The sequence below is a fragment of the Orcinus orca genome, chromosome 16 (assembly GCF_937001465.1).
Source record: "Orcinus orca chromosome 16, mOrcOrc1.1, whole genome shotgun sequence".
Lineage (NCBI taxonomy): Eukaryota > Metazoa > Chordata > Mammalia > Artiodactyla > Delphinidae > Orcinus > Orcinus orca.
This window is the reverse complement of record NC_064574.1, coordinates 48,113,402-48,127,841: the sequence shown is the minus strand read 5'-3', so window position 1 is coordinate 48,127,841 and position 14,440 is coordinate 48,113,402. Positions and strand designations below refer to the sequence as shown.

Sequence of the window (14,440 nt, the reverse complement as noted above, 5' to 3'; positions counted from 1 at the left end):
ATCGGCAGGCGGACTCTTAACCACTGCGCCACCAGGGAAGCCCTGTAGTTAGAGACAACTTTGAAGGAAAAAAAAAAAACTGCACGTTTTTTGTACTCTGATACTTATTTTGAAGAGCAGTAACTATGTGTCATGCAGGCTGAAGACCAGAGTACTTTATTAAATCAGGCTTGACGTGTCCATTCAATATCATGCAGATTTCTGCAGCCCATTCACAAGATCGACATGAACCTCACTGATCTTCTTGGGGAGCTGCAGAGGGACCCATGGCCCGTACCTCAGGGGAAGAGACCGTTGCGATCCACTGGTGTTGCTTTGTCCATTGCTGTTGGCTTGTTGGAGGTAACTCAGAATTTACTGGGACCTATCGGACCACACAAGCTTTCTCACAGAAGGTGTGTTTGTTGGCCTTGTCTGAAAAATCAGCTGTGACCGCAGTCAGCTGGCAGTGTTAATTTATCAGAACGTGGTTCAATGATTATTATTATCCACACTGAAGGAGCCCTTGGTGTTTTGAAAATACAAAAAGTTTTCATGAGAAACACAAGGCCATTAGGGCACCAGGATCACAGGAAAGAAAAGTGTGCCAGACCCTCAGGTTGGAAGAGAGAAGCTGCTTCTCGGCAGCGTCATCTGCGTTTTGCTGCAGTATCATCAGCAGTCAAGACAGCTGAGGACAACTCACATTTGGAGCATTTCTGTGAGAAACATGCTTGGGGTGGGCTGTATGTTCCTAAAATGCTGCCACTTACTGCTTTAGGGCACTTTTCCAAACACGGGAGCCAGGATTATGCTGTTTATTGGGGGTCCCCCTACCCAAGGACCTGGCATGGTGGTTGGAGATGAGCTAAAGGTTCCTATTCGTTCCTGGCACGATATTGAGAAAGATAACGCCCGCTTCATGAAAAAGGCAACCAAGGTAGGTGCTCCTGGCTCAAGGCTGTAAGTGTGGTCACCCAGGTGGGGTTTGGGTTGCCCTGGAGTGACAGCTGCTCTGCTGAGGCCATGCTTTGTGGTCAGTGAGTACCTCTTGCTGAGATGACCTTCCAGATCTCGGCTGATGTTAAGTATCTGTCCTAGTTCTGAGACCTTGGTTAGAGTGGGTGGCCCTAAAACTGCTAAAAGTGTTTTGAGACTGAAAACTGCAGTTTTATTTTATTTGGATGTTATGAGAGAAACTGTCTCCACATTCCTCTCTTTGATCACATCCCTTTGGTGCGGTAAGGCACGCCTAGTGAGTGATGTTGCTGTTCCATAAAGGTAACTTTTCTCTCTTTGCAGCACTATGAGATGCTTGCTAACCGAGCTGCTGCAAACGGTCACTGCGTTGATATTTACGCTTGTGCCCTTGATCAGACTGGACTTCTGGAGATGAAGTGCTGCACAAACCTTACTGGGTATGTGGACAGTGAACCCCTGGGAAAAGTGAGAGTACTTATTCTATGGAATGAGACTTGAGTGATGGAACCGTGGGAATGGCCAAGGCTGGCTCAGATGAGCGTTCAGGTGGCTCTGGGCTGCAGTTTCGGTGCCTGGGGAGGGTTTGTGGGCCTCTTGGAGGAAGAAGCTGTGATCAGAAGGAGGTCAGGGTTCACTGTGAACTTGTCGTGTCAGAGTAACTTAATTTCTTAGAGTTGTTGCAGACACCAAGGCAGGAAAGCAAGCATGGAGTATGTGGCCTTCAGCACTTCCTTGTGAGAAGGGGGGAAATAGGCTGAATGCTAGAGCAATTAGGAGCCCCCTCACCTGGCTTAGTAACTGCACCTCATGACAGCCGGTACTCGCTCAGCCTGGAGGGTGCGGTGCAGGGCGGGCTGGGAGCCCAAGTCTTCAAAGCGGGATGGTGCCCAGCCAACTGCCTTTGGGGCCCATGGGCACGCTCGAGCCTCACCCCAGACCTCCTGAATCAGAGGCTGAGGATGCAGCCTGGTGGTGGGTTTTAACAAGCTCTCCGGGGATTCTGGTGAGAACCACCTATGGCACCACTAGGCTGAAGGTGCTGCAACATCAGAATCACCCGGGAACATTCAAAACTACTTTTGGTCTGGGTCTTGTTCCTAAAGTCGGATTTAATTAGCATGGTGCCTGGCCTGGGCATCAGCATATTTAAAGTTCCCGAGCATTTCTGACGTGGAACAGAGTTTGAGAAGCACTGGTGCGGCCCGTGTGCGCTCCAGGCATGCCTGAACACAGACAGCGTCTGGAGAACCTGCATTTGTGTGCAAGTCCCCTGGGGTCTTGTTCACACGCAGCTGGAAAAGCAGTGGCAGAGAGCTGTGGGTGGGCCTGGTGTTCTGCATTTATAAGGAGCTCCCAGGTGGTGCTGCGGGTCCTCACTGAGTAAAGGGGACGGGGTAGAACCCTCGTCATCTGCAGCTGTCCTGGGGACCAGCAGGCGCATGAGATGATAGAGGACCAGTGATGCTGGCCTGGCTGTGCCGCTGAGTTCACTTAATACGCTGGACTCCCCCCAGTGCCCTGCGGGAGTTCTTGTCGTGAAACATCACAGGAAAACTTCCATGTGTTTGTGAACACCCCCGAGCTTCTTATACACCAGAGTTCACGTGTATGTGTCTCTCTTCTGGAGAGGGACCAGCACTTCCCTCACACTTTCAGTGAGGCCTTTGACCCCTGAGTGACAGTATTTAGGGCACATCACCTGTTGCACAACTATAGTATCGGGGAAATGTGTGAACAGTGACACTGAAAAAAAAAAAGACTTAGAGGTTTCAGTTGATGGCTTGAAGTGAGCCAACCATTTGTGATGACTTCCAGCAAAGGCGAGGTGACCCTGGGCTGTGTTATGGGGTCCATTATCTTCAAGGAAGATCACAGTCTTTGTTTCCTTGGGACTAGTCACACCTTATCCAGATTATATCATCATTTATTTTTTTAAATTTTTAATTTTTGAAACAGTTAACAGATTCACAAGAAATTGCAAAAATAGTACAGTGAAGTCTGTCCATACTTTTCATCTAGCATCTCCCAGTGGTAGCATCTTACATAAATACAGCACCATGTCAGAACCAGGAAACTGACTTGGTATAGCACAGTTAACTATTGATACATCACGGACCGTACTTGGCTCTCACCAGTCTGTACATGCACTCATTTTTAAAAATCTGTGTGCACGTCTAGTTCTTTGAAATTGTTATCCTCTCTATAGGTTTGTATCACCACCACAGTGATCAAGATACAGCACTGTTCTAAAGAATTCTATGTTTAATGTTTTAAAAATAGTGTCTTTCTTGAGTACAAATTGAACTGGCTGTTTTCCATTATTAGTAAGTGATCAGTAGCACCTCTGTGGACATGCTTGCTTTTTTCTTCTTCTCTAAAATAATTGTTCATAAATACCCAGGAAGCATCTGAATGGCTTTGAGTCATCCTAAAGGTTCACTTTCTTTTTCCTTTTTTCTTTCCTAGAGGCCACATGGTGATGGGAGATTCTTTCAACACTTCTCTCTTCAAGCAGACATTCCAAAGAATTTTTAGTAAAGATTTTAATGGCAATTTCCGAATGGCATTTGGTGCTACATTGGAAGTAAAGGTAGAATAGATTTCTAAAACCTTAATGAAAGAATAGTCTTCTTACTTAGTAGTCATAGTTGGGGGAGCCTCACCCTCAGGACACGGGCATCTAAAGATAAGTTAAAAAGTTCCTAGCAAAATAATCCCAACAAAGTATATTCATTCTGTCCCTTTTCTTCTCAAGAATGACCTGCATATTTATCAGTGTTTTAAACCATGAGATGTCTGCTCTCCCTGCAGGGAGAGCAGGCCTTACAAAGGTGGTGGGCTAAGTGCCCACCCAACCACCGGTTTGTGTTTAGCGTCTGCCTGCAGACTAGCCAGGGCGCTCTAAAATGGGGCAGCATTGTGAGTTTGGCTTTTGTTTTTCCACGTAGGGACTGATCGCTCTATACGCTTGATTCTGAGTCATTGAGAAAACATTCAAAGGGGCCGTTAGAAAATATGATGGCAAATATTACTTTGCAAATTGGCAATAATCATTAAATCATCTAGGTTAAACTTTAAACAACATTGTCAAATGTTGGAGGTTTTTTTAAAAAGATGGAGAAGGATGGACTTTGCTGAAATGAATTCAGATTTAAAAGTCTGAGTATGTTGGCCTCGTCATTGTGTTGGAGTTCATAAATTAAGTATTTTTAAAGCAACACAAAACAGCATATTCCCTGATTGACATTTGTAACTAGTTACAACAGGTTTGTGGCACAGGAGGAGAATGTCGTATTGGTAGAATTGCTGTCTTCCATGTGCACGATAATTTCAGAGTTGAGAAGGCAGAACATGCTGCTGCATCTTTGGAACAAAGATAGCTCTATTTCTAAAGGAGGGTTTTATTAAAGTTTTAGTCAGTTCACAGCAGCCCTGGAGAAGCATATACAAGCTTTTGCATGCTAGAATCCCTGTAGGATTTTCCCTTGGTGGAATAATAACCCTGCCGTTTTAGTTGTGTCCTTTGTGAGGGGGTGGTTCTTGGTGATTGTTAACTGTCTGCTCTTATCTAATTCTGCCTCAGACCTCGCGGGAACTGAAGGTTGCTGGAGCCATAGGCCCTTGTGTGTCTCTGAACGTGAAAGGACCGTGTGTGTCAGAAAACGTAAGGAAAACTCCTCCATCACCCTCACCTCCTTTGCCTGGGAATTGACCCCTTAGACGTGTCGGGGCTGGATGACCTTGCATTGTGTCACCTGTTGGCATGTGTCTGTGGTGAGGAGAGAGGGGTAACTCACTGACGCCCATAGCCCTGAGGGGTAGTGTCATTTCTGTCTTTCCATCCATTGGTCTGAACGGTCAGAGAGGAGAAAGCTGAGGCTCAGAGAGGTTAAGTGTCTTGCTTAGGGTCAGAGATGACAGCGGGGGAGCTAGGTAGGGACCATGTTCCCCACCCAACTACCCTTTCTTGGGTGGCCGCGCCAGAGAGCTACCAGGCGTTGCGTTCTGTGCAGCACAGTCCTGCAGGGACAGACCCGTGTGCTTATTGCCCTTGTAAGGGCTCCCTCTGTCTCGCTTCGCAGAGACCGTTTTGAGCTGGTTGGGCAGTGGGTGACACTGTGGCGCATGTAGACAGCAGTGTTCCTTGAGTGACAGATTTGAGTACATGGAACGAAGTTCAGCTCTCACTAGGTGGGGAGATGGCCTTGCTGGTGGCCCACTTCCTCTGATGACACTTGAGCTGCCAAGTATACACTTTTGGTCCAGTGAGGCCTGTCCAGGGTGGGTCTGGGCTGGGTTGTCACAGTCACGTCCTTCCCTCACCGTCCTCTTCAACGTGAGGCTGGATGGGAGAGTCGGTCGTGGGCTCAGGGTGCAGGTGTGGCCCTGACGAGGTGCTTCATGGCTCCGGGATCCAGCATCTCTGTCCGGGAAATGAAGGCAGTAATGGGACCTACTGTACAGCACTGTTGGGAGGAGTCCACGAGCAGCCCAGGTGAGGCACTTAGAACAGTACCCAGGACGCCCACACTGGGTTTCACCTTTCCCATTGAAGTTTTGTCCTCATCAGCAATGAACACTCGTTAGTGACTACTTAGAGTAAGTTTTTATTGAAGTTACCAGAGGCAGGCGGTTTGAGAGGATATTCCTGTAACCCTCCGGGTGAGGCAGGTTGTTGCCCAGGCCCCTGTGGCGAGTCCCTCGTTACCCCCATGTACCCAGGGACATGTACTCTTGTTTCTCGGCAGGGCTTTGGGAGGCTGCCCTGTTCCAGCATATTCTCCACAGACTTAATATCTGCCTAAGAAGGTATTATAACTTAGTACAGCTGTTCCAGGATCCAGTAGGTTTCAGCTGTGAAATTTTTGGATGGGGGGTGGAGGAGGCAAAGGGGAGGAAAGTACAGTTTTCAGACACACAGGGAAGTTTTGAGAAGAGCGTAATGAGTCTGTATCCCCACCACATAGAGTCGGTAATCGTTGACGTTTTGTCATAATTCCTCTGTCCTCGTTTTGGCCACATTTGTATTATCTACCTGATTTCATCTGTTTGCCATATTCTTTTATCATATCAATATTTTGCCTTTGAAAGCAAGTTGCAGACGTCTTGACACTTAGTCTGTCACTGTTGCGGTGTGCATCTTCTGAAGACAAGGGTCTTCTACGTTATTCTCAAACCTTAGAAAACAATGATTTCCTAATATCATCTAACATATAGTCATATTCTTTCCCTAATTTCTCTCCAGATGTCATTTGCAGCTGTTTTTCCTCTCTAACCACTATTGTATTTGATAATACATATCCTTAGTCTTTTAAAATGTAGGATGGTCTTCCTGTCATTTTATTTAGGCTTTTTTGCTTGTTTTGTTTTGTTTGATGATGTTGGTCTGTTGAAGAGACAGTGCCAAGTGCCGGGAGTCTTCTGTAATTGAGTGTCTCCGTATGTTTGTTTCCTCGTCTGACTTGTTTTCTGTCCTCGCTGTATTTGCTGTGAAGTGGAGGTTAGATGAATGATTAGATTCGGGTTAAACCTTTCTGTCCCCCATGCTTCCTGAGTGATCTGTGTACCTCATGCTGAGTTGTGGTGAGGTGATGACTGTCCTTCAATTACAGGGGCCCGTTTCCTTTTTGCCATTAGCAGGAGATCTGTTGAACAAGATTGTAGCACAACATGAGTATCTTGTTTGCCCGTAGCCTTTCACCTTATGGTTTTAGGTTATCCATTGATTATCCTGAATCAGTGTATTTGAATCACAATAAACTGGTGATTTCCTAATTCCATATTTACAGTTCTTCTGATCAAGGCAGGGTAGATGCTTACATAAGGAATTTGTGTATTAGTGAGAGAATACAATGCTTGTGGGACTCTGGAGGGTTTGTGGCCACGCTTGAGGGTTGGTGCTATAGGGGAGGGAAATTTTTCTTTTTCCTCTACCCATCTTAGTTTCATTGGCTGGGACCCTGCAAATTAGACTGACGAAACACAGCTTAACAGGAGAAAAACAAACAAGTTTATTAATGTGTGCATCACACACACAACACAGCACGTATATACTCAGTGATGAGTCACTCAGAGGGAGTTAGACCTTGGGATTAGTTGCATCTTAACAATAAATGTTCTTTTACAATAAATGTGTAGATAAGTGACAAGACAAAGGAAAGGGACCTTGATCTTCTAGGGGTGGCAAATTGTGGAAGAGTAGACAGATGGGGGAGACAGATGGGAAAGGAAGGTTGTTTTACCAAGAGTTGTTACATATATTCTTCTGGTGCTGCCTCTGGACTGATAAGCATCTAGCGTTGTCTTTGATGGTTAAGAAGCTCCTGACTTCCTGGTAGGAGGAGGATAGAGAGTTTTCTTATGTCTGCCTTTTTCTTTTCTTTTTTTTTTTTTTTTTTTACGGTACGCAGGCCTCTCACTGTTGTGGCCTCTCCCGTTGCGGAGCACAGGCTCCGGACGCGCAGGCTCAGCGGCCATGGCTCACGGGCCCAGCCGCTCCATGGCATGTGGGATCTTCCCGGACCGGGGCATGAACCCGTGTCCCCTGCATCGGCAGACGGACTCCCAACCACTGCGCCACCAGGGAAGCCCCTTATGTCTTCTTTTTAATAATTACCTACAGCTTAAAATAATCTTTATGCCAGCCTGGCATATTTTGGGTGACATGCTCTGAATCCCCTTGATTTGAAATTTTAACAGGTTTCATATTAAAAATGGAGTCAAAAGGTGTGGAGAGAGATTTGAGAGAAGGGATTAGCAAGGCAAGAAAGGGGGACAGACAGGCTCCTTTTACTTCCTTGCCATCGTCTGTGGGTGCAGCCTTCACTGTCCAGCAGATGTTCTGTGCCTCTTTTAGAAAAGACCCTGAAAGGGAAGGTGAACACCTAGGAATCCATTCGTCTCACGATCTTGCTTGGGAAAGACTTGTGAAACGCAGGGTGTCCTCCCCAGCCTGCACTGTAGAGCTGTGACTTCCCTTTCCCCTCTGACCATCACCTTCCTGAGATTGCTGGTTCTGTGGCCAGGGACATGGGCTCCTGGCATGGCTTTGTAGAGAGACGGAACTGGTGTCAGCTGTACTCAGCTGACAGTGTACAGTTTGGGTGGATTCAGAGTAACAGAAGACGTATGTATCATGACTCTCTGATGCATAATTGTGTTACTTTCTAAGGATGGTATCCCATATTATAATGAGGTGTTAAAATGTATAGTATTTGCTGTCTCTAGAATGATCAAATGTATGTTTCAGAGTCTAGTGATCTTCTTGGTTAATGGTTCTAGGTATTTGACACCTGCAGACTTTTCTTCTAGATGTCATGCTTAAAACAGTGATACCCTTCATGTTTTAGTGAACTTTTTTTTTTTTGGCGGTACGCGGGCCTCTCACTGTTGTGGCCTCTCCCGTTGGCAGAGCACAGGCTCCAGATGCGCAGGCTCAGTGGCCATGGCTCACGGGCTTAGCCGCTCCACGGCATGTGGGATCTTCCAGGACCGGGGCACAAACCCATGTCCCCTGCATCGGCAGGCGGACTCTCAACCACTGCACCACCAGGGAAGCCCAAGTGAACTTCTTATTTATTGCTGGGAGTCATTCAACTAGTCAACACAAAGCAGCCTTCACATGATTAAAATCTCAGTTGTCTTACCAAGAATTTATATGTAGCTTTTGCATAAAGGAATTGGGTTAAAAATTAATATTTAACAGCTAAAGTTCTGTAATTATTTCTTGTTCTAATAATGGTGGAAGAAGTACATAAATCTTTCAAGCTAAGCAGGTAATTCTTTTTCTTTTCAAGTATTTACTTCATCCCCATCCCTGACCTGATTCTCTCAGTTGACATCAGTGTTATGTATTGTGTGTGTGTGTGTGTGTGTGTGTGTAGATAAAACTCAACGACGTAATGAAAACTGACCAGAGTGCCAGTATAAAAAGCCTAATTGTAAAGTACTGTAATAAATGTTAAACTTTATTCTGGTCTGTAATTGTACTTTTTTCAGTGAAATTAAAAAAAAATTTTTTTTTTCTTTTTTTGGCCGCACTGCCTGGCATGCGGGATCTTAGTTCCCTGACCAGGGATGGGACCTGCGCCCCCTGCAGTGAAAGTGCAGAGTCCTACCCACAGGAACACCAGGGAAGTCCCGAAATTTAAATTTTCATTTGGAATGAGATATTCTAAGGGACCTGCCCTTCTCAGAGTCAGTGCTTTTCATCAGCAGGTAATCACAGGAGCATCTTTTTTGTTTCATTTCTTTTTAATCCCTCTTCTCTCCCCTAGGAGCTTGGTGTTGGTGGCACGAGTCAGTGGAAAATCTGTGGCCTGGATCCCACGTCTACGCTCGGCATCTACTTTGAAGTAGTCAATCAGGTGGGCTGCATTTTTTCATGAATAGTTGCGTCTCAATGTTGTGTTTTCTGATTTGTTACAGACTGGTGGCCTCCGGTTTCTTTCTCCACAAAGTGATGCTACTTTGGGCTTGTGTTTAGCCTGATCTTCGTCTGACATCTTTTTTATTCCTTCCAGGGTATGGGCAGAGTCAGACAGCAAACTGCTTTTGTCAATTTGTTGTTGAACTGATAAGGTCATCAGAAGAGGAATGGCTTTTGCCAGCCATCATAATGTTGGTGAATTTTTGAGTGTGTCAGTTTTTCCCCAGTATTTTATTTTTTAAAATTCAAATGTATAGAATGATAAGTAGGATTTGTACAGTGAATACCCAAGTATCAACCACTCAGGTTCTCTAACTAACATTTTGCTCTGTTTGATTTGTTACACATCTAGCCATTTCCCAATTCATTGTGTTTGGATGCATTTCGAAGCAAATTGCAGTCACCAGTGTCATTCATCCCTAAACCCTTCAACGTGTATATCAACTCACGTTCAGTATTTATTTCCATATGGTTCTCTTTTTTGAGGTAAAAGTTGCAAACAGTGAAATGCCCCGAATTTAAGTGGACCATTCAGAACGCATCAAGAATCTTGCGGTCACCGCCATGTCAGTTGTCTTAGGACGAGTGCACAGGCTCTGTGACCGCTTGTGTGGGGTCATGTGGTGACAGTAATGGGTGCTGGCCTCTCATCCTGCAGCACAACGCCCCGATCCCGCAGGGGGGCCGCGGCGCCATCCAGTTCGTCACGCACTATCAGCACTCCAGCACCCAGCGGCGCATCCGCGTGACTACCATCGCCCGCAAGTGAGTGGCCCCGGCTTCCTCTCCGCTGAACCTCTGGCTTTTTGCTATGGAGAGAGAGTCTAACATCTAGTAGTTTATCTCTGTGATTCCGCTGAGTGAATGGTTCTCACGAGCCCTCACTGGCTCATTTGATCAGAGCAGGACGAGGAGGAGGCACTGCCGGCTTAGAAGACTCTCCTTTCAGTAGGAATAAGTTCATTAAAAGTCATTTTTTATTATTTATGAAATAAGTGACCCATAAATATACCCTCCTTATAAAAGATTCAGGCGGCACATAAGTATGTAAAGAATGGGTTTCTCCCACTCTCCTCAGAGGTAAAATGCTATCACTGTACTGACATGTGACATGTAACTTCACAATCCCATTTCTATGCAGTTATAGACCACGTGTGTATATTATATACATGATGGCTTATGTGAAGATATTCATAAGATTTTCGCAAGAATGTGTCAAGGACACCTTCCATGTCAGTGCATAAAAGCCTCTACCTCATTCATTTTATTTTATTTTATTTTATTTTGAAAAAAAGTTTTTTGGAAGTATAGTTGATTTACAATATTATATTAGTTTTAGGTGTATCATATAGTGGTTTGAAACTTTTATAGTTTATACTCCATTTAAAGTTATTACAAAATGTTGGCTATATTCTCTATGCTGTACAGTATATTCTTTTAACTTATTTATTTTATACGTAGTAGTTTTTACCTCTTATGCCCCTCTCCCCTTCCCTCTCCCCACTGGTAACCACTAATTTGTTCTCTATATTTGTGAGTCTGTTTCTGTTTTGTTATATTCGTTTGTTTCATTTTTTAGATTCCACATATAAGTGGTAACACAGAGTATTTAGTACTTGTCTTTCTCTGTCTGACTTATTTCACTAAGCATAATATTCTCCATGTCCATTCATGTTGTTGCAAACGGCAGAATTGCATTCTTTTTCATGGCTGAGTAATATTCCATTGTGTGTGTGTGTGTGTGTGTGTGTGTGTGTGTGTGTGTGTGTGTGTGTGTATAAAAATACAGGAACAGATTATGTGCGCACACACACGCACACACACACACCTTTGTCATGTATCCATGTCTGTGTCTTATTGGAGAGCTGGCTCTCAGGCCTCTCCCGCATGCAAGCACAGCACTCACTCTGGAATGGTCAGTTGGGCAGATGCACAGAGTCAGCTCAAACACATCGAAGCAGCATTTGACCAGGAGGCTGCAGCGGTCCTGATGGCGCGGCTGGGAGTGTTCCGAGCGGAGTCGGAGGAGGGGCCGGATGTGCTCCGGTGGCTGGACCGACAGCTCATCCGACTGGTAAGCTGGGGACAGTGGCACTACGTTCAATCTTGGTCTCTGGTCTACTTTTGAGAAAACTGTTGTTTAAACCTATTATTTTATACAGCCAGTAAATAAGAATTTTATCAGTGGCTTACCTCATGCCAAACACCAGGCGTTCTGAGAATGATGTAAAAGAAGTGTTAAATATGCATCTCCCCCAAGGGCTCATGTTACAGTTGGGAAGAAACACCACACACAGGCCGTTTAGGTAATGGTACAAATCTGAGTGTGTTGAGGGTTGACTTAGATGAGTCCCTGTGTATCCTGTGGTTCTCTGTTTTCCCTCTAGATCTTGGACGGTTTGGGGGGAAGTAGGGGTCCATGGCCCAGTGAGTGTGAGGAGATGCCTGATGTGTCATTCTGGGTCTAATCAGGAGAGAGAAGCCACGCGGTAGTTTAAACGGGGGGAGTGTTATATAAAGAATTAGTGTCACAACAGGGGATTAGAATAATGAGGGATTGGCTAGTAAGAGGTAAAGAGAAGTCTGAAGGATACAGGATAGTATATCCGAGGGGTGCTACTTCCAGGCTGAGGTAGAGCACCCCAGCAAGACCCGCATCCTCCCAGGGCTGATGGAGCCCCACGTGGGGCAGGGCCATGGCTCGTTGGGTCTCTTAGAGCAGAGACGTTGCCGTGGTGCCTGCTGGAGGAACTTAGTAGAAATTCACCCTCTGTGGCACCGAGAAAACCGTTCACCAGGAGGCGTCTCAGCAGGGGCGCACGGTGCTGGGGGGCTGCAGGCGCCAGTGCTGCGTGAAGACGCTGCAGCCATCCGCTGACCAAGCCTAACGTAGTGCCCTGGCAGGGGAAAAATATTTAAGGGCCCCAGATCCATCTCACAGCCGGCGAAAAGGGTAAGTTTGGAGACACGAAGCAATAAATCAATGATTGAGGTACCTTATGATCTTACCGTTTGTAAATTCACAGCACGTGTTAGTGATCAAAGGTCCTGAAAAGCACAGTAACAAAACTTATTTAACTTTGTTTAGCCCTATGTGTGCCCTTGCTGTCCCACAGAATCATTTTTTCAGGGAATGTCAGCATTGCAAACGTAATTTGAAATTGAGCAGAGAGTCCAAGTGGTTGGCGAAGGCTTCTGGTGGGAAGTGAGCCTTGAGTCAAGTCTTTTTAAAGGGAGTAGAAGGCAAGGCTTGCCAGGTGGAGGACCCAGCACCCACAAGCCTGTGGGGTGTAGCTGGGCATTCAGTTCATGCTGGGGACCCTGGAGAGGCTGCTGTCACGGGTGACCAGCGACTACGGTGGGGGAGCAGCAGTGCAGGTGCAGGTCGCTTGAGCAGTGCCTTGACTGTAAAGTGAAGTCTCTGCCTGGGTGTTAGAGGGGAAGGGTTAAGTGTGGTTCTTAGGCGGGGGCGTGAGAGCAGCATGACACTGTGTTCACACTGCATTCACCGTCCCTGTATAAGGTAAATCGGAGGGCGAAAGGGCTGCTGTTACGGAGGCCAGCGGAGGATTTCGCCGGCTCCAGGGAGCTGAGACCAAGGTGGCGGTGGTACAGTTGGAGGGGAGAGAAGCTTTGGAATCAGGCTGTATGCCGAGAGAAGAATTGACCAAACTTGGTCGAACTATACGTGGAATCAAAAATGAAAAACATTGGGCTTCCCTGGTGGCGCAGTGGTTGAGAGTCCACCTGCCGATGCAGGGGACACGGGTTCGTGACCCGGTCTGGGAAGATCCCACATGCCGCGGAGCGGCTGGGCCCGTGAGCCATGGCCGCTGAGCCTGCGCGTCCGGAGCCTGTGTTCTGCAACGGGAGAGGCCACAACAGTGAGAGAGACCCGCGTATCGGAAAAAAAAAAAAAAGAAAAAAAGAAAAACATCAACGCTAACTCAAGTTTTAAGTGTGGGCAACTGCAAGAATGATGGAGCAGTGGGAAACAGGAAAGGAGAGCAGCTGTGAGGGGGGAGGGAGGGAAATCCCCTTTTCTAATGTACTAGTTTAATTTATTTTGAATGTGAACTTGCATGTCCAAGGAAAGCCACCCTGTAGTTAGGATAGGTCCTGACAGGAGCTCGGGTCGGAGGTCAGCACTGCATGTGGGGGAGGGATTTGGGTGACTGTGGCCTGGCCGTCATGTCGTGTGTAGCCAAGGCAAGGAGGATGGGAGCAGAGGGCCAGGAGCTAACCTCAGAGGAACCCACTGTCGTCAGGAGGAGGTAGGGAGACGGGCTGTCGGATGAGGCAAAGAAAATCAGTCGGAGAGGTGATGGGATGTAGGAAGGCACTGCTGCAGCGGCTGAAGGAGGGGTCAGGAGGTTCGGGGAGTCACATGGCTCATGGTGGCAGGGAGTTGAGGAAGGTGAGGTCTGTGCAAGGATGCGGTCGGAAGAGGGTCACTCCCAGAGATGAGCTCTCTTTAGATGGTGGGCATCTGCCTCCCTGGTGAAATGAAGTATGACAAGAGGAAATAAAGGCAGGAAGAGAAAATGTTCAGAGATTTGCCTGTGAGAGGAGGAAGAAAATGGAGTTGTAGAATAATAGAACATTAGGCCTGTCTGTAACTGCTAGGATGTCAGAGTCCTGGAGGATTTTCATATGGGAGAGGCGCCTGAGAAGGCTTCTCTAGCCCCTCGCTGTTGGAGCAGCCTCAGCCGGCATCGCCTGGAAGCTGCTTAGAACGTGGGGCCTTCAGCACCTCTGCCCCCAGATCTGCATTTAACATCCCCTGGGTGTTGGGGGGAGCTGGGCTGGAACTCGGGCAGGCAGGGGCGGAGCTGAGAGTGGGGCATGGCCCTCCTACTCCAGGGAGTTCTCAGGTGACACTCACTCAGGTTTTTTGTGTGTGTGTTTTTTTTTTCTATTTTCTCTCAATAGTGTCAGAAGTTTGGACAATATACCAAAGAAGACCCCGCATCTTTTAGGTTATCAGATTCCTTCTCTCTATATCCTCAGGTAAGTAATACATGTTTTTTAAAATAACTAAAGAAGAAAGTG

At 46.6% G+C, this 14,440-nt stretch overlaps 1 protein-coding gene across 3 annotated transcripts in view; it reads left to right on the top strand.

The window, feature by feature from the left end:
- The window catches only part of SEC23B (SEC23 homolog B, COPII coat complex component), a 45,063-nt gene that overhangs the window by 9,936 nt on the left and 20,687 nt on the right, over window positions 1-14,440 (top strand). For all 3 annotated transcript variants that reach the window (XM_004270409.4, XM_004270410.4, XM_033429392.2), the window contains 9 exons: window positions 198-342; window positions 761-919; window positions 1,282-1,397; window positions 3,427-3,550; window positions 4,544-4,624; window positions 9,237-9,326; window positions 10,047-10,153; window positions 11,309-11,462; window positions 14,321-14,398. In XM_004270409.4, coding sequence (XP_004270457.1) covers window positions 198-342; window positions 761-919; window positions 1,282-1,397; window positions 3,427-3,550; window positions 4,544-4,624; window positions 9,237-9,326; window positions 10,047-10,153; window positions 11,309-11,462; window positions 14,321-14,398 — 1,054 coding nt within the window. The remainder of the gene's footprint in view (window positions 1-197; window positions 343-760; window positions 920-1,281; window positions 1,398-3,426; window positions 3,551-4,543; window positions 4,625-9,236; window positions 9,327-10,046; window positions 10,154-11,308; window positions 11,463-14,320; window positions 14,399-14,440) is intronic.